Raw genomic sequence first — 27,305 nt, 5'->3', positions numbered from 1 at the left:
GATGCCGGAAGGAACCGGGCACGGGGGATCCGGGAAAACCGGGCACGGGGATCCGGGAAGAACCTGGATACGGGGCTACCAGAGGCACCGGGCACGGGAGATCCGGGAAGAAGCTGGATACGGGGGTCCCGGGGGCACCGGGCGCTGGGGAGCTGAGCACCCTGCACACGGGGCTGGGCATCCCGGTGGGGATCCGGGCACAGCCCGCGTAGGGGCACAGGGCACGGCTGGGCACAGGAATCGGGGCAGGGACCCCGGGGACAAGGGGTGGCTTTGCCCCAACCTCCAGCACCCTGCTCTGGCCTCCCTGCCTCCCCCAAACCCTTTTCTCCCCAGGAACCTGCTTGTCCCAGGGACGGAGCCCACAGTGGGGCCGGGGGGTGATGCTGAAGCGTCCCCTCCAGGGCACGAAGGTTTTGGGTTTTCCCACTCGCGATGGGGAGTCAGCTGAGCCGCCCTGACAATGCCACCGTGCCATCGGTCGTGAGCTTGTCCTGGCTCCTCTTGGAAGCACCAGCCAGGTTGTGCTTTCCCCTAGCTGGCGTTTCTCCATCGGGCAGAGGTTTATCCCCGTCTCTGACTGACTCAGAGGCACCTCAGCGGGTCTTGAGGCCCGCTGCCATCCAGCTTCGTTACAGCAAGGCAGAGCAGTTCGTCAGCGCATGCAGCTGGGACACTGCTCGGCTTTGCTGGGTGGTTTTACCTCTCCAGACCCACCAGCAAGGAAGGTCTCTTTAAAACCAGTGGTATGTTTTTAAAAAAAAAAATCCCCTTTTCCCATCCTTAAGCTGTCCACCCCCAGTGTTTCCTGTGCCATTTTACAGCGGTGCAGCAGTTAAACACACAGAAGGGGCTTTGGACACGGCTATGGATTATGAGGACTTCAGGTGTGACAAGCTGTGCACAGTTCTCAGCCCTAATGCCAGAGCATGGCTGTTTGCAGATGTAGACCAGATTTCCTACACCAAATATCCTCCTTCCATATTTTGCAACACCTCCCATCCCCTTCCCTTCCCTGAATGCGAGCTGGAGCTTGAGGGTGGGTTTTGCAGCCAGGAGAAATGGCCTTTGCCAGCTTGCAGAGGTGGTGGATGCTTTTGAAACACATCCCTGATGAGGTGTGTGCCTCTGACCCGGCTGGGATGCTGCTGACTCGTTGGGGTTATCAGGGAATTGCTGGTCCTGGGGGTTGTTTCTGGCTGATCTTGAGTGGGTGGAACTTCTGTTTCCTGGAGGAGAGGGCAGAGTGTTTGTTTGCACACAGGGCTTGTTCCCAGGAGAAATTTCCTCTTGGCACAAAAGGAAAATGTTAGGGGTTTTCCCCCTTGATTTTGGAGGAAAATCCCGGCTTTCCTGGAAACTGGAGCAACTTGGGAAAACAGCTTCTGCCTTCAGCCAAAAGAAATCCCCAAATTCTTTTTTTTTTTTTTTTTTTTTTTTTTTTTCCCATATACACAAATCTTTCCTGCTTTCTCCCTTTAAGGCAAGACTCTGGCTATGATCCTGCCTCGATAACGCCTTGCCTCCGCTCAGATGGCTTCTGTGCGGGGAAGAAAAGAGCCATGTTCGCAGCCACAAAACCTCCCCGCTCCCAAGGAAACACTGTCCCTTTGTGCCTGTCACACAATCCAGCAAACCTTGCGCTGCTGAAAGAGGTTGAACTTTTGAATATTCCTACTGAAAGCTCCTTTCTGCGGGAAGCCAGCCGCCCACCGGGACAACAAACGGGCACATTGTGGGATCCTCGGGGCTGCTGGCCACCGCGGATGCAACACTTGCCATCGCTCTGCTCTGTCGCCATTGCCAAAGTCGTTTCGCTTCCCTGAGCAAATCCTGGGGAGTTTTGTTTGTTTTTTTCCCCTCCTTGCAGCCCCAGTGCTGATGAATACACGCTGGAATTTGGCTTTCTGCAGGCGTGGTGTGTTCAGACTGCAAATATCCCGCGTCCGGGGACATCATTGTCAGCTCCCTGTGGGGCTGCATCGCACTGGGTGTCTTCACCGCTGGGACCCTGCTTGCACCGCAGCTCCTCAGCCTCCTCCTCCTCTCGAGGAAGGCTCAGCTTGCTGCCCCTTGCCTCATCCAGGTGCCTCCCCTTGCTGGGTTTCGGGAGGGCGTTGGGGTGCTGGAGGAGCTCGAGTGTGCGGCGTGGGAACAGTTTTTATTTTGCCCATCACAGCCAGGCTGGGGTTGGGAGTTGGCGATGGGGGCTCTGGTTTGCTCGCAGTGTCCCTGGCAGGGGGGTCCCCGAGAGCAGCCCAAGGCTGCTGGTGGTGGTGGGTGCTGCCCCTGCCAGGGCTGGGGACCCCAAGACCCTTGTTTCCAGCCTTTCCCATGGGAGGGAGTTTCTCCCACTGGATGGCAGCATCAGAGCAAAGAAACATCTCTGGGAGACCTTGTGAGAGAGGAGACCTTCCTCCCGAGAGACTTTTCTCTGTGGTTATCACTCTCTGGGGCGGTTTGTGCTTGGGCTGAGGATGTGCAGGTTCAGCTCACTTGTGCTTGCACTATTCCTGCCACTGATGTTTTGCTTGATGCCCTGTTTGGTGTTTGGTGATCACCCCCAGCTCCCCAAAACAGGGTGCCATGTAGCACCCTCTGACTGCTCCTCTTCCCCCTGATGCTTGTGGGTGCAGGGGGACCTGACAGGACAGGGGGACTGAAAGCCAGCTGGGACACTCTAGCCCACAACCACGAGCAAAGCAGTCCCAAACTGAGCAAGGAGAAGAGATGTCAGCACTCACAGGGCATCAAAATCATGGCTTCTAAGCAGGGTGCATCCATTATCCCCTCAAGCCCTCCCTGCTCCCATTGCTGGCGTGCAGAGACCCCAAATCCAAGTCACAGACCCCAAAGGTTGCACATTTTTGCATGAAAAAAACTCTAGGGACCATTTCTTGCATGGTGGTTGCAGAGGGGACTACAGAACTCCTAGGGATCCTAGAACAAAGCTAATCTGGTCACTTTTCCTTCCACCTAATGGTTTTCATCCCAAGCTTTTCAACCCACCTTTAGGATTTTTTGGTGGTGGTGTTTGGCAGACGGGCTTGGGCAGTGCTGGGTGGGCAGGCAGGATTGGTGCTGGGTTGCAGACCCCTTGCACATATTGTGCAGGGAAACTGCTCCTTTCCAAGGCTGTTTAATGGTCAGGAGGTGCAAAGATGTCTCGGTTTACAGGCTCCCGGCCGGGCTGGCATCGCTGTTTGCAAGCTGTCATCCATAGATGGAAAGGGTCGAGCGCAGAGCCCAGCCTCAGGTGTAGCACAGGATCTTCCCCAGTGCTTCCCGTACTGAGCCAGTGACTTGTCCTGGGTTAAAATACCAGCTCAGGGCCATTTTGGCCTTGGGAGTGTTTCAGGGGTTAATCTCCTGCAGCGTGCAAAGCCTATGGCTGATTTTCAATCAGGATGCACCTGGTTTTGGCTCCCAGGTACTTGCTGCCCCTTTTCCTGCTCAATTCAAAGGGCTTCTCCCTCCTCTTTGTCCCACAGGCAGGGCAGAATTAGCCCTCAGCTGGGCTTGGAAAACTTGTGGCATGTTTGGACGCAGGTTGGTGGTACCTGGGTGCAACCTCCTGGGTGGCTTTTGCAAAGTCCTGGGCATCCCCACCCTGAAGCAATGTGGTTCAGTGAACTGCCAGTGCCAGGGGTGCTGGGGCCACTGGAGACTCGGGGCTGGGGTGATGGTGCTGGGGGTCATGATGGCTTGTCCTAGGGAGCACAGGATGATGCTGGAGAGTGCTGAGGCAGCTGGTGGGGAGCTGGCTTTGCTACTTGATTAAAAAAAGGAGGAAAATGGGGATTTTCCAAGACGGGCTGAGCAGGCTGGGAAGGAGACAGCAAAGAAATCAGAGGGTCGGTCCTGCTCCTTGGGAGCATGGCGTGGGCACCCATGTGAGTGTGGGGGTCCCACAGCCCCACAGCCAGTGCTGACCCCAGACCTTGCTCTATCTTCTCCAAAGAACAAGAGGCACTTGCAGCTCAGAACAAACCCCAGGGGCTGGGGGGTACTGGGGTGGCAAGAGTCCCCCAGTTACACTGTCAGGGCTGCAAACCACGACCCCAAACTGAGCATGAACCCAAGGAGCTCTGTAAGATTTGCTAATCTCGAAATATTTTTGGCATTCAGAACCGTGATTTACTGCATGTTTTGCCACAGCAAGTACTTTCCGAAAGGCCATGCTAAGTTTACACCAGAGCTGACAGGATCAGATAACCCGTTGCTGGCTGCTCCCTCCATCCTCCCCCCGTCCCTCCTGGTTGCCATGCTGGGGTACAGAAGGACAGCAGCTTCTCCTGTGCCCCAGGGAAGAGGTGACCATGGTCATGATCAGCAGAAAAAAGGGACCAAGGGCATTTTTCCTCATCTAGGTGGTGGGGTGGGATGTGGGTTGTGGCCTGGCTTGCAGGAAGATGTGAACTTGTGGAGAGCCTTGACACTTTGCTTTGCAAGTCACATTGCCAGGGACAGAAAATAACCATCCGTGGTGCCCAGCCTGGCTGTGTCCACCTCCCCAAGGGCTTTGCAGGTTGTAAAATTAAATCAGCTTCTCAGCTTCAGTGGCACCCAGGGCTGGGAAAGAGCTTTGCATGTCACTTTGCGTTCCTGCAGTGTTTTAGAACCCCATGGGATCCCCGAGGGCTTTACAGGTGCCGGGCAGGAATGACGCCTCTCGTCACTGTCACCCAGTAGGATCCCAGGGCATTTCCAGCCTGTGGGAAGTTTGGACTCTCTCCGCATGTTGGCTGCGTTGTGGAGCAGGCGGTGGGACCCTCCATCCAGCTTTCTGTTTGCCGGGGAATTCCTCTTCCTTCCCAAGGGCCAGCACTTGGGAGGCATAAGACCCTCCCATCTCTCTCCCTTGTCCCCAGATCCCTTGGGATCTCTGCCACTTCCTAACCCCCAGGAGATGGGAATGAGTCCATCACATGGCGTTCATGACAAAAGCCACCACCAGCCTCAGCCCTGACCCTGACTGGCCCTTGGTCATGGCAGGCTGGCGGCCTTCCCCTGCAAAAATACGAGTGTCCTTCCTGCGTTGACGTGGACATGGGCAAGGAGGAGGAGGATGGAGCATCCTCTTCCATGGCTGTTCCCTTGCAGGTTATTGGGTCAACAGATCAAAACCCATTTGCTCTCTGAGAGATGGCCCAGCTGTTCTGGAGGTGTTTTGGGGTGACGTTTCTTCCAGGGAAAGCACAGGGCTGTCCCACCACCCTGCATGGGGACAGCAGCCATGGGGCAGGGCAGGGACAAGCACCTGGGTGCCCCAACCATGGCAACAGGCACCCTGCGGCAGGTCGAGCCCGTGCATCCAAAGCAGGGCTGAGTCAAATCTGGCTGTGGGGACACTAAGGACCAGGCATAAAGGTAACAGCATCTTCCCAAAGCCTGGCGCAATCTCTGGAGGCTTTCGGATGGGCCCAGGGTGAGGACAGCCGGATTAAATGTCCCCATGATGCTCCCTGGTGGCAGCAGGGAAGGGTGCAGCTGGGCCACGGTTTGACAACCCCAAACTGGTTTGTCTTCCCAGTTTAGTGGGGCCTAGAGGGAGTCAGTGAGATTTGGGGATGGTCCAACCCCTCTCATAGCCCCTCCAGTCCTGCAAACTCTCCAGGGAGCGAGGCACAGCAGGGAGGCTCCAAACAAAGGCGCCTGGGTTAGAGAGGGACGTGGGGTGGGTCTGGGATGTGCTGCCCCGTTCAGGGAGCAAATCTCATTTGCTTCAGAGCATCCTGGGAAGTCAGAGCCCTCTGTAAGCACCTCGGACATGACAGGGTACAGGCAGCCCTTGGGGTACCAGCCACCACCACGCTGGCCTTGGGGACCTCCTTGGGATACCAGCTGCCCCATCTGAAATGCAGCTGGTCCCAGTGCCACCAGGGCTGGGACAGGACATCACGCTGGTCCCCATCTGCTGAGATGCTTTCAGCCAGACAAGCTGTGGGCTGCTCTGGCTGTGGTGTCCTGCAGGGATGCTGCATGAGGTGGGGAGGAGGTTGGAGGGTGCAGATGGGAGCAGGGGATGGGGGGAGCAGAGGGAAAGGAGGTAGGAGGGGTGCAAGGGTTTAAGGCAAAGCGGGTGTGAGAAAATTAGGGAGGAGCTGGGAGGGGAAGTGGAGACACCAGTCCCCGGTGCTGATCCTGCAGGAGGGACTGGAGGCCGGAGAGGAGCAGTGAAGGTGGCCTTAGTCCTTGATCCAGGTAAGAGGACCCAAGGGGATGCTGATAGTCAAGTGAGACCAGAAGCATGTGCTTGGGGTGTAACCAGCCAATGGCACGGTGCACCCTGGCAGGGGTTGCGGTGCCTTTAAGTCTTTACATCAGGGCCAGACACCTTCCTGGGCACCAGTGGTTACTGGGACAACTGGGACAGTGGGTGCTGCCTGGGGCTGTGGGCATGGTGGTGAGCAAGGTGGGGCCCTGGGTAATAGTATTTGCCCCTGTGTAATGAAGAGCAAACACCTGAGCTCTCTACTGATACTAAAAGGTAAATAAATTTGCCCTCGGTGTTGGTGGAGCCCAGGGCTGAGCTACTTCCCTCCCCTTCTCTTGCAGAGCCTCCCAGCTCCCTGCTTGCTGGCCCAAGGCTTGCCACAGCTTGGTGACAGAAGCAGTCAGGTGTGCAGCTGCATCCCCTGGGTGCAACCCTCATGTGTAAATGTCCTGAATAAAATAGCAAAGGTGGCTTGCAACATTTTTGGTCTTTCTGAGCTTTTCTGGGCTCAGAATGCAGAAGGGAAAACTCAAGCTGCTGTTTGCAGCCTTTCCCTGCCCCAGAGTGGGACCAGGCAGGGCAGGTGATGACAGAGCCTTATTGGCATCCCCAGCTGCTGTCCCCAACCCTTGGTAGAGGTGACCCCCGGCAGGCTGAGCACAGCAGGGCTGGCACGGGCTCAGCCCCTGCGGGCTCTCTGCCTGGCCATCCTAGGTAAGCTCCTGCTGGCAGCCCCAGAGGTAAGGCAGGATTGGGAAAAAACCCCACCAAAGTCAGAGCAATGTCCTGGGTTTGGCATTGCTTTGGGGCGCTGGAGAAGCAGGAGGTGACCGATGCAGTGCCAAGGTGTGTGAAGGCTTCTGCCGGCCCATCGTGTCCTGTCCCAGCCGGCCCCCGGGGCAGCTGCTGGAGGTCACCGCTCCTGCCCTGCACAGCTGCTGCCCATCCAGGAGGGTGCTGCTCACCTCACGCCTTTGCTGCGATTGCAAAGGCCCCATGAATAGTGCATTGGCTGGGCGCAGTGGATGATACTGCTCCATGATGGTTTTCCCCCTGCAGTGCTGTCCCCAGACTGGAGGGGACACAGAGCTGGCACTGAGCTCCCTGGCTCAGCTCCCAGTGAGGCACTGGGCAAAATCGGGGTATCCCTGCATAGGTTTCTCTTCTTCTCTCTTTGAACTCGGAGGAGAATTATCCCATCATAACCCCAAAATAACACCCCGAAGAGGCCATCAGTTCTGGCTGCCTGCATCCCTGAGTCCTGCCCGCATCGGGCAGCTCCTGATCCCCACAGACAGGTTGCAGGTTTAGGCACTCACTGTGCTGCTCCATGAGCTGGTGCCAGGGGGACCTGATGGTGGGTGAACCTGTTGTTTGTCCCAACTGATCATTGAATCAGAGATTCATTTAGGTTAGAAAAGACCTTTAAGATCATCGAGGCCAACCGTTAACCTCACACTGCCAAGTCCACCACTAAACCATGTCCCTAAATACCACATCTATGTGTCTTTTAAATACCACCAGGCATGGTGGCTCAACCACTTCCCTGGGCAGCCTCTTCCAGTGCTTGACAACCCTTTTGGTGAAGAAAGGGTTATCAATGATTTGATGAATCAAACAGTGGTGATACTGAGCGCTGGTGGAGTGAGCTGATGTGCCACCTTGCACCAGGGTTAACCCTGGCGTGTGAGGCTGGGCTGCATGAACCCTACTTCTGTGCAGGGCAAGGGATGTCCAGCAGGACCTCAGAGACACTGCTGATGGTGTCTAGTGCCTGGTTGTGTTTTCTAGACCAGACAAGGACATTTTAAAGCAATACTTGCTTAAAACTCCCGCCGCAGGGTGGCACCACAACAGACACTACCCCAGGGGGCTTTGGGAGAGGGGTCAGACCCATGTCCTAGCTCGGCCCTGGGAGCCCCTGCCCGCAGTCATTGCTTTGGGGTGAAGTAAGTGTCCGCTTGCGTGCGACACACAAAATGGAAAGCTTGCCTACATCCCAGCCCACCTGCCGCCTGCCCTGGCTGCTTGACTCAGTGTGCTGCGAATATCACAGTGACACGGAGGCTGGAAATGCTGCTGGGAGCCGGGGAGACGTGATGTGGCAGGCAGGGCGCTGAGCTGCCTGAGCCTCAGCCCTGCCGGCATTTGTGGTCGGCTGCTGGGTGTTTTCTGTATGACCTTCCCGGTTTTCTGGAGGTCTAACTTACCCCCCCTGGAGAGGGGACAGGCAGGAGCAGGGGAAGCAGCCGAAAGGAGAGGACAGCCCTGCACTGGAACCACCTCCAGCTGCATCAGCAACTGACAGCAATATCCTACCCCAAAGGGGCTTAGGCACCTCCTTTTTCCTTAAATCCAAAGGTTTGGGGAATTTTTGTGGCCATTTGTAGTGTTTTCCATGGACTCACAGTCCACATGATGTCCGCAGGGCTGGAGGGGGCCATAGGTAGGTGGGGATAGTTCCTGTTCTCTCCTGTTGAGGCTTTGAATGTATCCCACTGGCTATGGCAGTGGGGACCCTGTCAGTGCTGGGAGTCCCCTTCCACACCCTGACAGAGGCTGTGGGTGACTGCTCCTTGTTGACAGCCATGACACCACCCCTTGCAGCCTGGCTCTGTCCTCTGCCCCGGTGAAGCACATCACTTGTGCCAAGGACCTCATCATGCCATGCTCAGAATCAGTGGTGGCCCAGGTGACAGCATGTGACATCCACCCTGCTGCTTTCACAGTCCTCCTGGGGTGCAAAGAGCCCACCAGGCTTCCCAGAGATGTTCATGGGCACAGGAGCAATAGGGATGAGGACACAGGATGTTACGGCTTCAAGGAGCCCTTCCCACCCGGATGACACGGGCCATTCATTTATTCTGGGCCTTTGGCACCTCTGCTTTGCTTTATGATGTGCAAGTGGGAAGGTCTGGCCACCTCCTGACTAATCCTGGAGCCGTATTTAAGGGATGGTCCTAATCTCTGAAAGCCTCCAGGATTTCCCCCAACTGTCGGAGGCATCTTCCGTCTCCACGCACCAACACATCAGCTGTTGTCACGGGGAAAGGTGCTGCCGAGGCTTTCTCCCATCCCACCTGACAGGTCTCTGATGCGGCAGTTTCCTAAAGTGGCAAATCTGGATGAATGGGTAGACCTGATGTTTTTGGGGTACAACCAGATTTATCTCTTTGCAAGGGGGTCCTGCTAATAAACTGAGCCGAAGGATGACCATGCTGTACTTTTTGAGGGGTTTGAGTAACAGTGGCACTAGGAGAATCTGATCCTTTAAGGAAGAAATGATACTCTCATTATTTAGACCTGTATGTTACCTGGAAGATAAGTAAGGCAACAGATCAGTGGTGCAATGGGCTGGAAATATGGGACAATGCCAAGTTATAAAAAGTGCCTGCTTCCTGTAGAAAAGAGATCTTCTCTCACTGGAAAACACGAATACCCTGTATTTCAGCTAAATATGGAAATATTTGGAGTTTCAAGCAAAAATTATATTTAAATTATCACTAAAATTTTAATGTTCAACCCTCCCAGTTGCCTGCAGGAACAGCCAGCACAGCCCACTCAGTGTGCTCTTCATTTTCATGCTGAGGTGGAGGAATTGCACCAGTGGGCATTTTATTTTCTTTCCAACGCCAGACTCATTTTAGCTGCCTCACCCCGAAGTCAGGGTCTGAGACACCCTGCTCCCATCCTTGTTGGTGAAACAGCTCCATGGGAGCAGTTCCGCCCTCACCATCATGCACCCACAAGTGAAGCCATGGCAGTGGGTAATGAAACCTTCAGCTCTCAAGTCTGGTTCCTAAGGGAAACCTTTTGACTTTGGACTTGGGCCACTTGCCACGATGCCTTTGTCATCTGCAGCAGACAGTGTAGTGTTTCCATGACTGACTTTGCTCAATGTGCCGTGGTCTTGCCAGCAATGTGCAAATAAACAAGATGCCAATATACTATAGTAACGTGGCCCAGATAAGTCTGGATGATAAACCATGTTGATTCACTTGCTCTTAACCTATGAATCATCTTGTGAGTCAACACAGAAAACAGCATCTAAACATCACTGAACAGCTTGAAAAACTCAAGTTTTGTTCAAACCAAGAACTTCAAGGAAAATGGTTTCATTGATGTTCTTTTCCTGGGAAAAGTGTTTAATTTTCAACCACACTCACATGAATTGAAATAGGAGAGAATTCTTATGATCTAAAGTTTTGGTATTGATCTTTTTTTTTTTTTCTTTTTTTTTTTTTTTCCCCAGAGCTCTTTAAATTGCTTTTCTTAACACATCATCAAAAGATACTTGCTTTTGCAAAGCATTTGGGTTGAGATTAGACATTGTGATCATCTTTGAGAAAGACACACAGAGGACTTCTGAGCAGAGTTGATGGTTGTGGGATTTTAGAGGTGGCCACCTGTGAGCTGATAGCCATGTGAATGCTGAGGGGTCAAGGAGGAGTCAAGATCATCCAAGACAGGATGAAATCCCTGTGGGTCAATGTATGGAGAAAATGGATCTTCTTCAATCCTCCCCTCTGGGTGACAGACCCACCAGGGAGCCACAGACAGCTGGAGAAGGACAGACAAAGAGTCTCCTCTAGCCCTACATCCCTGTGCTGGGGAGCAGGGCTGTCTTATTTTGCCAGAGCAGCTGTGGAAAATTTTCTGGTTCATGACCCACTTGGCAAGTTTGAGCCACTCCAAGCTGCTCTGGGGAGCAGGAGGGACTACCAGTACCCATCCATGGCCTGCTGGCAGCGAAAATGGCCAGGAGCCCCATGTCACCCTCTGCTGCCTCAGGGACCCCATCCCTCAGGCATCCCAAAGGTGTTTGGGGGAAGGAGGAGCATTTATGAGTCATATTCTTCCTCACTGGTGAAAGTAAGTGAGGAACATCTGGGTTATCACATGGTTTTGGAGGAAACATGCCCTCCCTGAGATACTGATACCATCTCTTCGTGTCCTGGCTTCATCCTGCTGCCAAATGCTGTTTCTGAAATAACCAAGGGAGAAAAAATATCCCTCCATGGAGCAGGAGGGTCGTGCTGCCAGGCTGTAGCCTCTGGGCAGGATCAGAGCCCATGGGGGACCAGGTTTGCACTCGTGTTATCTGATCCCCATGTGACCCGTGAGGCTGGTAGCTGTGATGAGCTTTCTTCTCAGTTTACAGAAGGAGCAGGGCTAGCAGAAAGTGCGGGGTCTCCTTCGTGCTCTTTCTGGAGATGCACGTCTCGCTGTCCGTCTGTGTAGAGCACCACGGGCCGGGTCTTCAGGGTGATGTCTCCATGCAACCATCAGTGCTTGCCTGTCGCTGTCTTGCAGCCAGGAGCTGAGCTCGGCATCTGGCCAAGCCCAGCACCCCTGTGACACCCTGATGGACTAAAGAGCCAGTGTTTCTGCCCTGGCCTCCTCTCCCCATCCCCTCTTCCACCTAGTCCATGGCTCCTGCTCCAGCTGGGATGCATCGCTCAGAGCCCTGTGCTTCTTTTTTGGGATGTCACCATCCCTTTAAAGACCAGCCTCACCAGTGGAGATTTGCTCTTTCTTATCTTCTTCCTCTTCCTGGGTGACCACAGCTCCCCCCACCTGGAAAACTACCCCCTTGTTAGCAAAGCTGAGATCATCTGGCCCTGTCAGAGTACATAGCTTCATGCTCTGGCTGTCTCAGAGATGCCTCTTGACCCTGATGTCTATGTTTGGAGGTATTTCCTGGGGACCACGAAAACGTGAGCCTTTGGACCAATGCCCAGGAGAGTCTGGCTTGCTTGGCTCCTCCATAGCAACATACCTGGAGGCAGGCAAGTAGCTGGGGAACAGGAGAAAATTCTCTGTCAACTCGAATTTGAGAAAGGTTGAGGAATTAGAGCATAGGTTACAGAGATATTTTTTTTTAGTAGTGTCTCATGCATAGCATGGTAAGTGAGGGAAACAAGAGGTTGAGCAGGGTTATATCCTGGTAGGATTTATGGGGCTTCCCTGGGTGAGTGGGGGGTTTGGGGGCAAATCTGAGCTTGAGAGTTAACAGAGGGTGGCTGGTCATGAATTCTGGGGTGACCAGACTCCATGGACAAGGTCTGGTTGAATGGGCAGGGCAGAGGCTGGAAGACATGACATAGGGCTGGCTAGTGTAATCTCCAGGAACGTGGGTCAGGGGTACGGGCAGCTGGGTTGGTCCAGATGATCCCAAGAGTTGCCTTCTAACCTCAACAGTTCTGGGATTGAGGTGGAGGCTGGGAGAGGACATGGGGGACCAGGGGCTCTGGGGTTACAGGAAGGCCTATGGGAGAACATGGTGGGGAGGAGGTGCGTTGGGTGGTCAGTGCAGGATTAACTGGGAGGATTGGAGTGGGGGGGTCTGGTGTTAAAGCAGGGGCTGGGGGGAGGCACGTGGGTGCAGGAGCAATGGGGTGGCTAGGGGGAGGAATCGGGGGTGTAGTGAGTGTCTGAGGAGGTGGCAGTGTGTGGTTGGGAAGCCCTTAGCTAAGGGGGTGTTGGTGCTGGGGACAGGAGCCATGACCCCAAAGAAAGGTGACCTGGCCCTGGCCTGCCCAGTCCTGTGTGAGCCTGGGGGGGTGGGGGGTGGGGGGCAGGAGCATATGCTGCAGTCCCATAGGAGGGGGTAGGGGCGTGCTGCTGAATGTGCAGGTCCCGAGTGGCTATTCCTGGCAGCCCCCGCCTGCGCAGGCAGATTGGTTTGCAGGGAGGTGACAAGTGCCAGCCGAAGCCTATAAAAATCTCCCAGCCCGTGTTCTGGCTCAGTGACCTGGTTCCCCCCTCCCAGCACAGACGTCCCGGAGCAGAGACCATCCGTCCAGAGTGGAGACCCCTGGTTCAGAGCAGGGACCCCGGCTTTGGAGCTGAGATCCCAGATCTGGAGGCAAGACCTTTGTTCTGGAGCAGGGACCCCAAAACTGAGCAGAGATCCTGGAGGAGAGACCCCAAAACATCCTCTTCCCCAGCCCCCAGGCTTTGCAGCAATGACTGGCAAAACCGCACCTCCAGCCACAGACCCGGCTCCGGCGGCTCCAAAGAAAGAGCCAGTGCCAACCCCAAAGGAAGAACCAGCCCCAGCACCAGCTGCTGAAGAGCCGCCGGCCCCTGAGCATCCCCCTGCCACGGAGAAGCCCACAGCCCCTGCAGACGAACCTGCTCCCGTCCCCACGGCAGAAGCGACTCCAGCCCCTGAAGAAGGTTCCTTGGCTCCCCCAGCTGAACCCCAGGCCCCAACCCCTGAACCTAAGCCTGAGAAACCAAAGACAGGTGAGGATGGGACCAGACACTGCAATGGGAAGGGGAGTAAGTGCAAGGCTGGGAGGGGGCATGGGGGGTGCCAGGGTGAAGGGATGGGTCGATGAAGTCATCAAGGATATTTTTGCAGAGGGATAGGGCTGGGGGATTAGGAGGATGGAGGGCAGAAGACCAACATGGAGGTTGGGTCATTGCCCTCCAACAGCCCTGGTACTCAACAGCCTGTCTTCACTGTGGGTTTGTTACAGAGCCGCCCAGCTCTCCCTTGTCCTTGGCTGTGGAAGAAGTGAGTGAGAACTCGTTTACGCTGACCTGGAAAGCCCCGGAGCAGACAGGCCAGTCCAGCCTAGATGGATACGTGGTGGAGATCTGCAAAGATGGAAGTAGGCTTGGGCTTTTGTGCCTCGTAAGCATGGAGAGCTGTTGTGTTGCTGTGGAGGCATGGGACAAACCTGGGCAGAACCTAGCAGTGTGCTTCCCTGGGGAATCATTTCCCTTTTTTTGCCCAAATGGGTTCATTTTAAATGGTCATTTTTTTTTTCCATGGAGGAGAGAAGCTTCCCATTGGCTTCAGATAGTGGTGATGTCTTCAGCTGGGGGCTGGACCAGGTTTAATGTCACTGCCATGTCCAGCTAGAGGGTGGAGGAGAGACCAGCATACCCACTGAGGATGGTCTCCGATGATCTCCAGCTCTGCAGAGACCTGGGGTTGGGATGGTGATGCAAGGCCTCAGGAGGAAGAAGTTGCAATTCTCCTACGTTTGCCCAAAATGAAGTGCAGAAGGAATGGGGATAAGGTGGGAGGGTGAGTGAGGAAAGGATCCTGGGCAGTGCAAGAAGGGCTGGCATGCTTAAACAGGCAAGCCCTGCACAAGTGAGATGGCGCTCAAGATGCCTGGAAGGAGGATGGCCATGGTGGATGGAGGTGGGCTGGTGGGTGGCAACAATTATCTGTGGTTCTCCAGTTGCACTGCTGGTTGGTGGAATGGAGTAGGTGGATAAGACTTGTGTTTTGGGCACTCTCTTTAAGCCCTGCTTGGCTTTGGGGTGAGAGGGAATGACCTGTGTGGCTGGGGGGATCTTCAAGGGGATGCTGGTGCTGGTGGGCTCAGTGCTGCATGAAGCTGGAGAGGTTTGGGAGACCCAGGTGGTCTGTGGGCCTTGGGGAATTTGATCTATGACCCTTGGCTGTTCAGCTTGTGACAGACATGATCAACACATGCTTGGTTGTGGGAGGCTTTCGTCATTGGCTTGGGGGTTGGGGAGGTAACCATGACTGGATGGGATGCGTGAGGAGGCCCTTGCATGGGACAGGGAAAGACGCAGCCATTCCTGGAGGGTGCTGGCTGACAGCCACCCAAAGGTCACAGTTCTGGATGCTCTCCTAGCTTGCTTTGGCCTTGGCTGGGTGACAGGAGAGGTCTAGTCATTCAATTATAACCACATGTGCTCCATCCCTGCTGTATTTAGGCTGGTGCAGACCCTGCTTGGCTAAAAAATGGTGAGATTTGAGTGAGGGATGGTTTGAGTAATGCCAGTGGTGATGAGAAAGGGGAGCTGGTGGGATTTGGCTGCTCTGACAGCACTGACAGGAAAACCTTCTTGGTTTGAAGGTGCACACGGTGTCTTAGCAAACCCTGGCACACGTGAGTTGCTCTAGTTGCTCACCTGCGACACACAGTCCTTCAGTGACCAGGGCGGTTTGTTTTCTAACTGAGAAGCCTCTTAAGAGGTTTTGGCACCTTGCAAGGCTGTGTTAGCTCACTGATGTGGGAGGGCTTCTATGTCTTGGCTGTGGGGTGAGTTTGAGACGCCCTTGCCAAGCAGGAAGAACAGTTGGAGAGGTCTAACTGCTTGGTAGCAGGCGATGGGCTGACCCTGCCTGATGTGGAGTGTGCGCTGGGGAGCATGGGGAGCCCCAGTGAGTCATCCTGGGGCAGTAAGAGGAGCAGACTGGCTGTCAGGTGGTCAAAGGATCTTAACTACTCCCAGAAATGCACCTGGAAGGTCAGCAGGGACCATGTTTGCTTGACCTAATGCCTTTTGTTACTTGCAAATAACCTTCTGCTCAACAGCTGAGCTGCTGCCAGCATTTCATACCCCACGCTCCTTGGCAGGGTGGGCTGGCCAACCTCCCCTCTAAGATACGTTTTTCTTTTGGTGCCCCAAATCAGCCTTTGCAAGGAAGGGGTGCTTTGCCTCTGGGTTTCACCCCCTGGGGCTTGATCCAGTTGTGTGGGATCTGTGTCTGTCCGTCCATGGTATGCCTGAAGTGCTCTGCTGGGTTCATCGTAGGTGCAGACTGGACGGCTGCGAACAAGGAGCCGTTTCTTTCCACCCGGTACACGGTCCAGGACCTCGGCTCCGGTGACAAGATCCGTGTACGGGTGAAGGCTGTCAGCGCCAGTGGTGCCAGTGTCCCAGCTACTTTGGAGCAGCCAGTCCTCATCAGAGAGATCCTCCGTAAGTACTGCTCCTGCCGTGCATCATTCCCGTGTGCTCTGTCTGCGGTACAAAGAAATCACAGTCCATTCCTGCAGCCTGAGCAGCCTCTGCCCTCTCACACATCGCAATCCAGCCTTTGATCAAGATATTATTCTCAATAACTCTGTCCAGTTCCCCTGGGGTAGGATGGAGCAGCTTCCCGACCTCAAGACACCGATCTTGCAAGATGGTGAAGCTTTGGGGGTGAAGGGCTCAAAATGCAGCGCCACATTTTTCCATTTCATTGCAAGAGCTCAGAAACAGTCTCAACTCCAGCACATCTCTCCCTGGCCATGCTTACATCTCTGATATGCCATCACGTACACATCGGACATTGTTTATTTAGCTAAGGAAAGTCAGAAGCTGGTAGTCTGGAGCATGGGAACTTTAATCATGCTGAACTCGCTAATGAATGACTTGCTCCCATTCTTAGCAAGACTTGCATTCCTCCTGGGGTGCTGTGAATGTGCTGAGCCTGATGTATGATTGCAAGGTTGGTTTTCACTTATCAAATAGCAAATACAGATTTATTTTCCCTTTACAAGGAATTATTAATGCACAAGTTTCCCTATTACTCAAAGAGCATGTCGGACTTTTCAGCTGCTTAAAAATGGTAATAATAATAACAAAGGTTATTCCAGGAGCCACCAGCTTTTCACAGGAAAAGGTTTGGAGAAGGCTATCAGCACCTGGAAAGGGTCCTGCAGGGTCCATCCTCTCGGTCTGCTTGAGGGAGGTGAACATGGCTCAGTGGTTGGTGTCTGCTGCCCTGTTCACTTCAAGATCTCAAAGGCTTACCCCCACACCCTGTGGGACTGGGGAAACTGAGGCATGGGGGACGGGTGTGAGATGGCAAATACACAGCTCGTGTTTCCCGCTTTCAGTCCTGTGCTGCACCCACCAGTTCAAACCCCTGTCCCTGCTGCCTCAGCTCTGTCTCACACGTCAAACCCAAAGAGCTGAAAGACCCACACACAACTTGCTCTTGCTCCACACTAGTGGGTTTTTTTGATTCTCTCTTTTCTTTTTGCTAACTGAAACTCTTCATCCACAAACAGACTTGCCTGCTTTTGCATTTCATTTGAAATACAGCCCTGTGCACACTGCCTGGCTTTGCTGAGGAACAAATTAGCCCTCAATGTCCCTCTTCCTCCCTGTGTCTGCCCCAGTGGCACCGGTGTGTGTTGGGTGCATGAGTCTGCTCCTCTCTGCCACATCTGTTACCTTCCGGTCTTCACGTTTTACTCAGGACTGCATTTTGTACCTCTCACCAGTTCATTTATAGCATCACAAGGGATTTTAAATAGCAGCAATACAGACGGCAGAGAGTTTAAAAACAGGTGGGACGAGTGGGTTTGGGAAGTGGAGAGAGACGAGAAGAAACCAGATGATGATCCGGTGTAGGAGTTGCATTTTGCGGGGAGCTGGGACAGGAAAATTTCTTTCCCACCCGCAGTGGCATGTCACCTGGGCCACTGACCTTGGCCAGCCCTCTCTGTCTGAGCAAGGCACACGTGAGCTGGAGAAAACACCCATGAATTAACATTCCTCCACTGAGGTCAGGTTTCTTTGCCCTGCTGAGACTGATGAGCCCAAGTGGCAGCATCAGTGTGTGGATCCCTGGAGCAAATAGCAGCATGAGCAGAGGAGGGACCATCTCAGCTGTCAGCAGGGCCATCTGGGACCATTGGGCATCTCCCTGCCTGCCCCAGCCCACCACCGGTGCTTCAGGCTCACAGCTGTTTAGCCATCGCTCAGTCCTGGATTAACTCTGGCCGTGCTCCCTCCCCAGAGCTAAGCTCCAGCACGTTTAATCCAGGCAGAGACACACAGCTCTTTTATGAGGGGCTCACGTAAACCCAATGCCTCTCCAGAAGGATCACGGCGTGGCACCGAGCCGGTAGGGTTACACGGCTGCTATTTTCACCCCGGGAAGGAGACACACGCTCCATCAGCATTCTCCAGTGGGTTTTTTTGCTTATCTTTGTTATGTTCCCTTGGGGATGTTAGCCTCCATTTAAGCCTGGGGCTTTCACAGCTCTGCTGTGAGTAACTATGCACCACCTTGGTCTCTCAATGGCCTTGAGCACACAGTGAAGGTGAAGGTCTGGCGAGCCTTGTCCTTGCTGAAAGTTGAGTTGTGTGCCTCAGGAAGGTCTGCTTTCTGAGCTGGGGCAGAAATATTTCCTAACTAGGAGATGCTGTTGTCTGCCTTGCTACCATGTAGGCTGTGCTGTGGCTCTGCTGGTTAAGCCCCTGTTGGTGTCCATGGCCTGGCTATAATGAAGGGGGTGAATGGCCCAGCAGGGTGATGCCATTGGGTTGGTGATGTGGTACTTCAAGGATGGATATAATTGGGGGGGGGCAGGCCGTGGGGTAGGCTGGCCTGGCCCTGCAGGGAAGCAAGCACTGTCCAAGAGATGATAGGGAAGAGGTGGCCATGTTTCTGGGTGGAATTTTTTGATGGCCAAACAGGGCAATATATGGGGTGGGTCAGCCAGTTGGGGGATGTGATTTCCTTGGCCTCATGGCATAATTTTCGGATCCCCAGAGCTCCCGAGGATCCGCATGCCCCGTCACCTGAGGCAGACTTATATGAGGCGTGTTGGGGATGCTGTGAACGTGATGATCCCTTTCCAGGTAGGTGGATGATTTAGGATTTAATCCCCCAGGCTTTTTCACTGCAGGTTAGCTTCTGCAGTGGCTATTCTAGCCCCCATGACATGCCTAGGGCCAACTGTGGTCTGGCTTGTCCTGGTCTCTGTGTCTCATGGGCCAAGGGTGGGGTGTGAATCTTCCATTCCTACCTAGTTCCTGTTTTTCTCCTGTTATGTCTTTACTGATGGTGTTGGACAGCACCAAACACATGGTCTAGCTAGTGCTGCTGCCTCAGCCCACAAGCCCTGTTCAGCTCATGCTGCTAACCGAGCCTGACAGGGATATGGCCACATACCACAGGACCGCACAGCACAACCATGGGGTGCCCCTTGGGGAGAGCGACTGCCTTTGGAGCGGAGCAGCCCCCGTGCTGTGTGATAGGGAAATGATGCTGACACTGGTGAGCCAAGCTGGAGGTCCTCTCCTCAACTGATCCATCGCATACTGTCTGGGGCATCACCAAAGCATCTCCACCACAGTGTCTGGGACAGAGAAAACCAACCCTGAAACATGCCTTCCAAGCAGAGGAAAGTGAGAGGCAGAAATCTGCCCCTGAGATGAGGGACATGTCCATGCCATATCTCTCAGGCAGTTGGGAGCCTGCATTGGCCATGCTCCAGGCATGAAATGGACCTGGATGCTGCATTCAAGCCCCTGCTGCTAGGCCTGAACTTGAGCTCAGTGCCTGGGCAACAGGAGCACTGCTCTGCCTGCAATGCCCTGGGAAGCAAAGCTGGGCTTGCTCCATGAGGATTTCAGGGGGACCAGCATATTCCAGCACCATCCCTGGAGCCTGATGGCTTCCTCTCAGTAGGGCTGGCAGGGATCAGCTGTAGTTTCTTCCCTGAGGACTGCTGGATGGGAGAGGCCATATCCAGGCCGCTGCTGCCTGGACAAAGTGGGGTGGCTCTGCCCACCCGTCCTTCCCAGCAGGACCTGCCGGGACTGTGCACTTGAGTGGCTCCTAACCTGCCTGTGTGGGTTGCTCCAGGGAAAGCCACAACCTGAGGTGGTCTGGACCAAGGGTGACCAGCCCCTGGACACCAGCCGCATCAACATCCACAACACGGAGAAGGACACCATCCTCTACATCCGTGAGGCGCAGCGCAGCGATTCGGGCAAGTATGAGCTCGCTGTGCGGATAAATGGAGCAGAGGACAAGGCTACCCTGGACATCCGAGTGATTGGTAAGGCTGGGGATGGGACCCTGCAGGGTCACTCTGGGGCTCCTTTCTGCCCCTTGTCTGGGGGTAGCTCTTGTTCTGGGGGGCATGGGGCAGGACCAGCAACAAGGCAAGAGACTCTGGGGTCCATCTTCCATTGGGATCTTCTCCAGGATCATGGAGGTGAACTTCTCTGGTTGGGTATGCAGGGTTTCTGCTAGCCCATGCCCATCGCAGCTCCTCATCACCTGTATGCTGCAACAGGGTGAGAAGAGATTAAAAGCAAGGTGCAAGGGATGGCCAAGGCACAGGATGTGGGGGAGCAAATTAGGATGCCACCCTATGAGGTTTTGTACTTGCAGAGCCACCAGGCCCCCCCCAGAACCTGAAGCTGGTGGATGTGTGGGGCTTTAATGTGGCCCTGGAGTGGGCTCCACCAGTGGACAATGGAAACTCTGAGATCAAGGGCTACATGGTTCAGAAGTCAGACAAGAAGAGTGGGGTGAGTCTGGGCACTTCTGGGGCCCCATGCCCTGGTGCTGGGGGTGCCCTGATGCGATAGGGGCAGCTGCACACCCCTGTATCCCTCCATGCCTTCTCCATCCTTTGCACAGCCTGGATTTTCTCACCAGTCTTTTTATTTTTCCCTCCCAGAAATGGTTCACAGCGCTGGAGCGCTGCACCCGCACCAGCTGCACCATCTCCGACCTCATCATTGGCAATACTTACTCCTTCCGGGTGTTCGCAGAAAACGCCTGCGGGCTGAGCGAGAAAGCAGCCATCTCCTCTGGGGTGGCCCACATTGAGAAGACAAGTAGGGACAAGGCCCTGGATAAGGGGTTGGGGGGTGGTGGTGGGCAAGAGAGATCCTGTCCCTGTTGGGGCCAACGGGACTTCCTTGGTGTGGTGATGCTGCTGGGCTGGTCCCCAGCATGAGCCCTGCAGAGATGAGGCTGTGCATCCTCAAGGCAGAGGGCCAGAGGTCCCCTGCCCCCCTTCTGCACCTCCCTTCTCCTTTGGGGAAGACTTGTGCCGTGGTCAGGCCCCTGGGAGGGATGAACGCATGGGCATCCCTGGGGTGAGATCGAAGCAGGAGCTGGGAGAGGTGAGGAACAGCCCTGGCTTTGGCCCCGCAGCTCAGCACAGGGTCTCCCTGCAGTGGTCCATCTCAGGGCGGAATCTCCAAACCACCATCACTCAGCTCTGCTCTCCCTCCATTTCCATCCTGCTCCCTGGTAGCACACCATGACCATTTGGGGTCTCTGCCACCTGCAGAGCTTATCTCCAGCTCCTATTTCTGGCAACTGAATTTTAGGGATGGAGTAGGAAATCCAGAGAGGTGCCTGGCTTGGATCTGACGTGCTGCACATAGTGTGCATCGTGGTGTTGGTTTGCAGATTGGCATCTCCCCTGTCTCCTGCAGGGACTGGGCACTGACATGGATGAAAAGGGATTCATAGAGAGGGCTGGTCTGAGCTGAAGTTCAAGTCCTCAGGTCAGGCTAGATGTCGTGTGGCTTGTTATGTGAGCAAGCAGAAGTATTCTGGGGGTACCTTAGTCTGAATCCCTGTGACCATGTGCTGGTCAGCCCAGGAGCCTGAGCTCTGCCTCAACCTATAATGAATTACTTTCTTAGAAACTGCTTACCAGCCAGAGAAAATACCCCAGCGGGATATGATGGAGCCTCCAAAGTTCACTCAGCCCCTGACAGACCGAACCACCACCCGGGGCTACAGCACACATCTCTTCTGCTGCGTCCGGGGCTTCCCCCAGGTCAGTGGTTCCTCCATGGACAGCATCGCCTCCACGTGCAGGCATCAGTGGGGTTTTTGGAAGGTGGTTGGATGTGTTGGGAGATGGTTGGTCATGCTGGGTTCGGGTTGGATGAGGTTAGGGGACTGAAGCTGCCTTCTGAGGGAAACTGAGCCAAGTTTGAGGTGTTTCTGTGTGGAGATGGGAGACTGGTCTTAATTCAAGCCATGTCCTTTTTCCTTCTGCACTGAGGTAGGAAGTGTGGAGCAGTGGTTAGGGATCAAGAATGGGAGAATTAGCTCTTCAAACTACTTCTGAATGAACCCCACCATGGCCATCAGCCTCAGGCAGGGCCAAGACAAAGTCAGAGGGAGGTGGTTGCATTTTGGGGCCAGTTACATTTCTCATTTCTCTCCCTGATTTAAAGAAAGAAATAAATAAATCCTGTTTCCTTCCAGCCCAAAATCATCTGGATGAAAAATCAGATGGAGATACGGGAAGACCCTAAATACATAGCGATGATCAAGCAGGGTGTCTGCTCTCTGGAAATCCGGAAGCCCAACCCTTTTGATGGGGGCATCTACACCTGCAAAGCTGTGAACCCCTTGGGGGAAGCCTCAGTAGACTGCAAACTTGATGTGAAAGGTAAGATTGGCCAAGGAGATAGAGGAGCAGGTCTCCTTGCCTACCTTTTCCTGTTCTCACCTTCACAGTGGTGTGGTTTGTCCCTGTTTTGTGCTGATCCTGGTGAGGGGGGAGCCTAAAGACACCGGACAGCCCTTGTGGAGCTGGAGCTTCGGGCTTCTTGGGTTTATGGTCTTGAAACATCCTGAAACTGCCTTCCCTCATTCATGGCCAAAAAATGGGGAGGAAATCAGAAAGTGCAGAGCCAAAGGACCAGAGGTGCTGGCGGAGGCTGCAGGTGCTTTCTCCTCACTGAGTCTGCCAGCACTTGTGTCCCAAGCCATGCACAAGCCATGCATGTGGGGGCTGTGCTGAGCCCCCTTCCACTCGCACCTGGGTTGTCCTGATTTATGTCTCAGGATCCTGCCCAGACATTCCAGCTCACATTTCCCTGCCTCAGCAGAACACCCAGCCCTGCTTTACTCCCTGCAGAGGCCTCCCCTGTGTGCTGCAGAACAGCCTCGGCACGCGGGGGGATGCATGCCCACACGCCATACACATGTTCCTCAATTGGCAGTGTGTCCTTAGATACATGTCATTTTTATTATTTCTCCTCCTGTGGCTTCCCAGCACACGCTTGCCCTGAGATGCTCTCTGCCCTAATTCCCATGTGGGCAGGGTTCAAATCTAGCTGGCGCCCGGCACCCTCGGTGCCTGCTGAAGCTGCAGGGCTGCCAGTGTGGCACGGGGTCGGTGCTTGGCTCTGCAGCAGATGGTGCCAGGGCTTCCAGCCAGAGCAGTGAGCGCTGACCCAGCCAGCCCCGGCCACGCTGCCCTGCAGGCAGGGCTGTCAGTGCAACCATGCAGGCAGCACGGTGAAATTGGCCAGGAGGATGAACTTGTCATTGTGCTGGGGACATAAAGCACCTGGGAGTCACCCAGGCTGGGATTGTGGGGCGAGCTGGCCAGGAGCAGGCAGTGATGGTGGTGTGCGTGATTGTTCAGAGCATGTGAGCACAGGGACGGTGTGCGTAGGTGCATGTTGGTGTGTGCACGTGAGCAGGTTGGTTATGCCCTGGCTCGCTTCTGGAAGTCAAAAGAGGAGTAAGAGGAGAGGAATTCAAGGGGTTTATATTTCCTATGCTCTTCTGCAGTGCCCCAGTGAGGACAGATTGGAGGGCAAAACGAAGAGCAAGGTAGGTTTGGGTTGGGGCTGCAGGATGGAGGGAGGGTGGATCAATCCCTTCATGGGGGATGAAGTGAGTTGCGTGTCCTGGATTAGCCCCTGTCACCTACTGATGGAGCCCCAGATTGGGTCTTCCTCATCCCATGGCTGGAGATGCACTGGTGGGGTGGGATGCTGCGGGGCCTGAGAGAAACCTGCCTCTTTGCAAGGTGGAGAGAGGGCTGTAAATGTGGCCCAGAGGATGAAGATGCATGTGCAGACTGGTATGCCTGGCAGATGCATGGGCAGCACGGTGGGCAGAGCCCCAGTGTGCAGGCAGGGCACAGACACCCGGGGCACCAGGGGTTGGATACACATGAGGGGCTGGTACTGGGGCTGGGGGCAGGTATAAAGGGCTATGAAATGGGGCTGTGGGGTGGAAAAGCAGAATTAAAGGGTTGCACCTGGATTTTGTGGGGAAGGAGAGGGTGCAAGAGCTGGGCTGTGTTTGTCTTGCATTAGAGCTATGGCTGGGACGTGGTTTCCCAACTCATCCCTGACCACTCGTCTCTCAGCAGCGGTGCCCTCGCAGGACTCGGATCTCGCTCCTTTAGTGCTGGTGGATGCTGCAGCTGCTGTGCAGCAGCGTGGCACATGGCGATGTTGCTGGCCATGGCCTCTGCTGCCTGCTGGCCTGCCTCCTCCCTGGCAGCGCTTGGAAGGGCTCTGCACCTCAGCCTGCCATGGCACAGTCTTCTCTGAATGTGTCCTTATCTGTGACAATAAAACAAGCCCATTTGAAGGGCTTTGGTCCCAATAAAAAAAAAAAAAATCTGAACCACTCTTTCCTGCTCATTGTGGGGTTGGCTTGGCTGGGAGGAGGTAGATATGAGAGAGATGCCAGGGATGCTACGGGTTCATATAGCATCCCACCAAAGCATGGGTGGAGGAGTTGGTTTCTGAGCTTGGAAAGAAAAGATCAGCTTTATAAAAGACATATGAAGATGACTAAACCGTAAGAAACCCAAAAAGGAGGAGGAGGATGGGGAAAAGTTTCCTTCTGGAGCTGGAGAATGATTCTGGCTGGGAGTTAAAAAATAGCAACATCAAAACTGTGACATGTTGATGCTCCTTCATTGAAGCACAATTTCTTTATCCACCCCAGTGATGCAATGATCCAGTCACATGCTGCCACCAGCATCCCCTCCTCATGACATGAGACAGCGGGGGCAGGACATGCCGATGCGTTATCTGGAGGAAGAGGAATCGTCCCCATTAGCTACTGATAGCTCATGTGCAGAAAGATGACTCGTTACTCACAGCTCTGAGGCTGCTCGGGTCAGACGCTGTTTATTAACAGAGAGCCCAGACAGATTCATCAAGTTGACTGAGCGCATCGTTAACCAGGGGTCAGCGAGTGGTGTACCTCGCCTGCCAGCACAGCTCCCTCTCGGCCTGACGGATCTGGCACACGGTGAGGGCAGGAGCTGTCCCAGCAGTGGGCCAGCTCGGTCAGGGGGCCAGACCCAGACCCCGCCCTGAGAAAGGCAGAGCCCGGCAGGCTCCAGCACTGCAACTATGGGTTCAAATCCAGCCTGGGCATCTGCAGGTCAGAGCCCAGCCCACCCCTGGTGCCACTTGAGAGCAAAGCCAGACAGTGCCTATGGCTAAAATAGCCTAAAATAGCTGACTCCTCTCTGCAGCAGCCCCTCTGCTTTGTCCCCTTCTGCTCCTCATCACCTACTCTCCATGCCCAAGCTGAAGTCCATGGGGTACTGCTGTTCCCAGGAGCTCAGCACCAGCACAGCACTATCCACACCAGACATCGTTTCTACCATCAGAGGGCATTGTGGGATTAATTTTTATCCCAGCTGATGGTCAGGCTGATTTATTGAGGTGGTTGGGGTTAGTGATGATGCCACTGGTGTTGAGGACCAGCTGGCAGGTTGAGAGCAGGTCTTCCCCTGGCATGCTCACACCTGGCCTTGGACACTGATGGGGATGTCCTGGCCCCTTTGATGTCCTCGGCAACTCTGCATGTGTCTTTGGCCAGTGGGAGCCTTGGGGAACAGGGGCTGGGAGCTGGCTGCGTTAGCCAGAGGTTTGCTAATGCAGGGGAGAAGCAGCATTTCCAAAACTGTGTCATGCTGCACACTGTGCCCTTTCCAGACTCTTAATGCAATCCTATAGGGCAAAGACTGTGTTTGTAACCCCCCAGGGGACCAGGGTGGGTAACAGGATCCACTTTTAGTGAGGTCTCCCCGGGAAAGGTCCAGAGAGCACGGAGTGGAAAAATCCACTAGATGTTTCTTCCTGAAAGCAACATTCATGTGCCTTTTAATTTATGAGCATCCCAGTCATCAGGTTTCTGGGCACCTTAGCAAGGATCAGGCGAAGGCGTCAGTTCCAGGAAAGCAGCCTCTTGCAGAAAGAAGCTGCAAGTGGGAATCAGACCTGTGCTTGGTAACAGCGGCCCTAATCCCAGGCCAAGCTACTTCTGTGCAAAGGGACCATGGGCACGGGGTAGAGGGGGGTCCTCTCTGCACTAGCCTGGGGTTGCAGCATCCTCAGGCACTACTGATAAAGGGTTTGGGGTTCTTCACCTTGAGGAAGCTGGGAGGGTGTTCAGGGCCCCTAAATTGTGAAGACACCCAAGGGAAGGATTTGCTCCTCTCCTTGCCATTGCTCTTCTCTTCCGCTCCCATTTTGCCCAGTGTGGTCTGAGCGAGGAGCCTGGATATGATGATTGAGGCCCTTGCAAAATGAGGGAGTCTGAGCCCCTCTTCTCCTCTCTTTTGTCCTCTTCAGCTCAGAGAAATGGAGGAACTCCCTCCAGGCTAAACAGAGCTGGCTGCAGCAGTGGGCAGAAGCGACACCCAGCAGCCCCATTGCCTGTGCTACACATGCACAGCTTTGCTCTCTGTAGTCAGCGAATGAGCCACCCATAAATCTCACCCATCCAAGGTCCTTTTCCTCTCTGCAGCCCCGCCCAGCCCCTGCGGGAACTTGCTGCAGTCGTTTTGCCCATTAGTGACGTCCAAGGGGCATGACCCTCCTGGGGCAGGGAAAGGGTCATAGGAAGTGTGTTTCCAATGGGAGACTGGTGAACAGGGGATGCTGATAAGAAAATAATCCCAATTAACTCAGATTAACTCTTCCCACCACCTCTTCAGCCCTGGAAGAGATCCTGCCACAGAGCAGGGACTGGCAGCGCGGCTGTCAGCATCCATCAGGACCACAGAGCTGGGTGAGGGTGATGGTCCATCTCCAGACACCCCCTCCTCAAATGTGACCAATAATACACCCTGCCCATGGCTAAACTTGCTGCAGGCATATGGGGGGGTGGGAAAATGCCCCTGTGGCAGGGGCAACATGGCCAACATGGTGGCCTGCAGCCATCCTCCATTTGCTCCTAAATGGGTGCAGGTGCCTCTCTGCTCCCCAGGCCATGGAGGTGGCTGCATTAACCCACAGAGTTTGGTCAAAAGGGTTTGACTGCACAGGGAAAGTGGTAGGGAGCGACATGTGAGAGATGAGACAAACAGGGGCTGGGAGAGACTTGTTACTGCCTTGCAGAGAAGACAGGCAGGAGAAAAGAGGGAAAATTGACACAAAGCCAAAGTAGAAGAGAGGAGACACATGGAGGGGACACAGCTCCCTGAGCGTAGCTCGCAGGGGTGGTGGGTGCTGCTGGGGTCCATAGGGAGCCATCAGGGCAGCAAAGGGTACTTCTTGCAGAGTACTCTGGGGTGATGCTTAAGGGTTTCCTTTCCCATCTACCTACCTCTCTGGTAGGGTGGAGAGTTGGGGACTGACTCTTTCCTCTGTGGGGGTGCTGGGTTCATCATGCTGAGGGTGCTGGCATATGTGGGGGTGCCATGGGATGGCATATCTCTTCCCGTGTCTCAGCCCAGCTCACCTCTCCCTGGCTATGGAGGGAAAAGAAGGGGCTTGACAGCTACGAGGTTCAGAGCTGCAGAAATCACATTGCCCTGGGCTCTCC

The 27,305-nt window shown here is 54.6% G+C and overlaps 1 protein-coding gene across 1 annotated transcript; it reads left to right on the top strand.

The window, feature by feature from the left end:
- Positions 1–1,889: 1,889 nt before the first annotated feature.
- MYBPH (myosin binding protein H) lies at positions 1,890–24,099 on the top strand. The gene is made up of 12 exons (XM_074925617.1): positions 1,890–2,086; positions 12,995–13,468; positions 13,705–13,839; positions 15,752–15,919; positions 18,492–18,580; positions 19,590–19,785; positions 20,124–20,263; positions 20,416–20,575; positions 21,398–21,534; positions 21,972–22,158; positions 23,292–23,333; positions 23,881–24,099. The coding sequence occupies exons 2-11, from the start codon at positions 13,186–13,188 to the stop codon at positions 23,300–23,302; spliced, it is 1,506 nt and encodes a 501-aa protein (XP_074781718.1). The 5' UTR covers positions 1,890–2,086; positions 12,995–13,185; the 3' UTR covers positions 23,303–23,333; positions 23,881–24,099.
- The last annotated feature ends 3,206 nt before the right edge of the window (positions 24,100–27,305 follow it).

This window comes from Athene noctua, chromosome 23 (assembly GCF_965140245.1).
Source record: "Athene noctua chromosome 23, bAthNoc1.hap1.1, whole genome shotgun sequence".
Classification (NCBI taxonomy): Eukaryota; Metazoa; Chordata; class Aves; order Strigiformes; family Strigidae; genus Athene; species Athene noctua.
This window is presented reverse-complemented; position numbering and strand designations above follow the sequence as displayed.

What these genes read in the sequence shown, in the direction of transcription:
- MYBPH (XM_074925617.1), top strand. Translation starts at nt 13,186, where the DNA reads ATGACTGGCAAAACCGCACCTCCAGCCACAGACCCGGCTCCGGCGGCT. An exon ending in GCCTGAGAAACCAAAGACAG is followed by an intron (nt 13,469 to 13,704) that starts GTGAGGATGGGA and finishes GGTTTGTTACAG; the next exon opens with AGCCGCCCAGCTCTCCCTTG. An exon ending in ACGTGATGATCCCTTTCCAG is followed by an intron (nt 18,581 to 19,589) that starts GTAGGTGGATGA and finishes GGGTTGCTCCAG; the next exon opens with GGAAAGCCACAACCTGAGGT.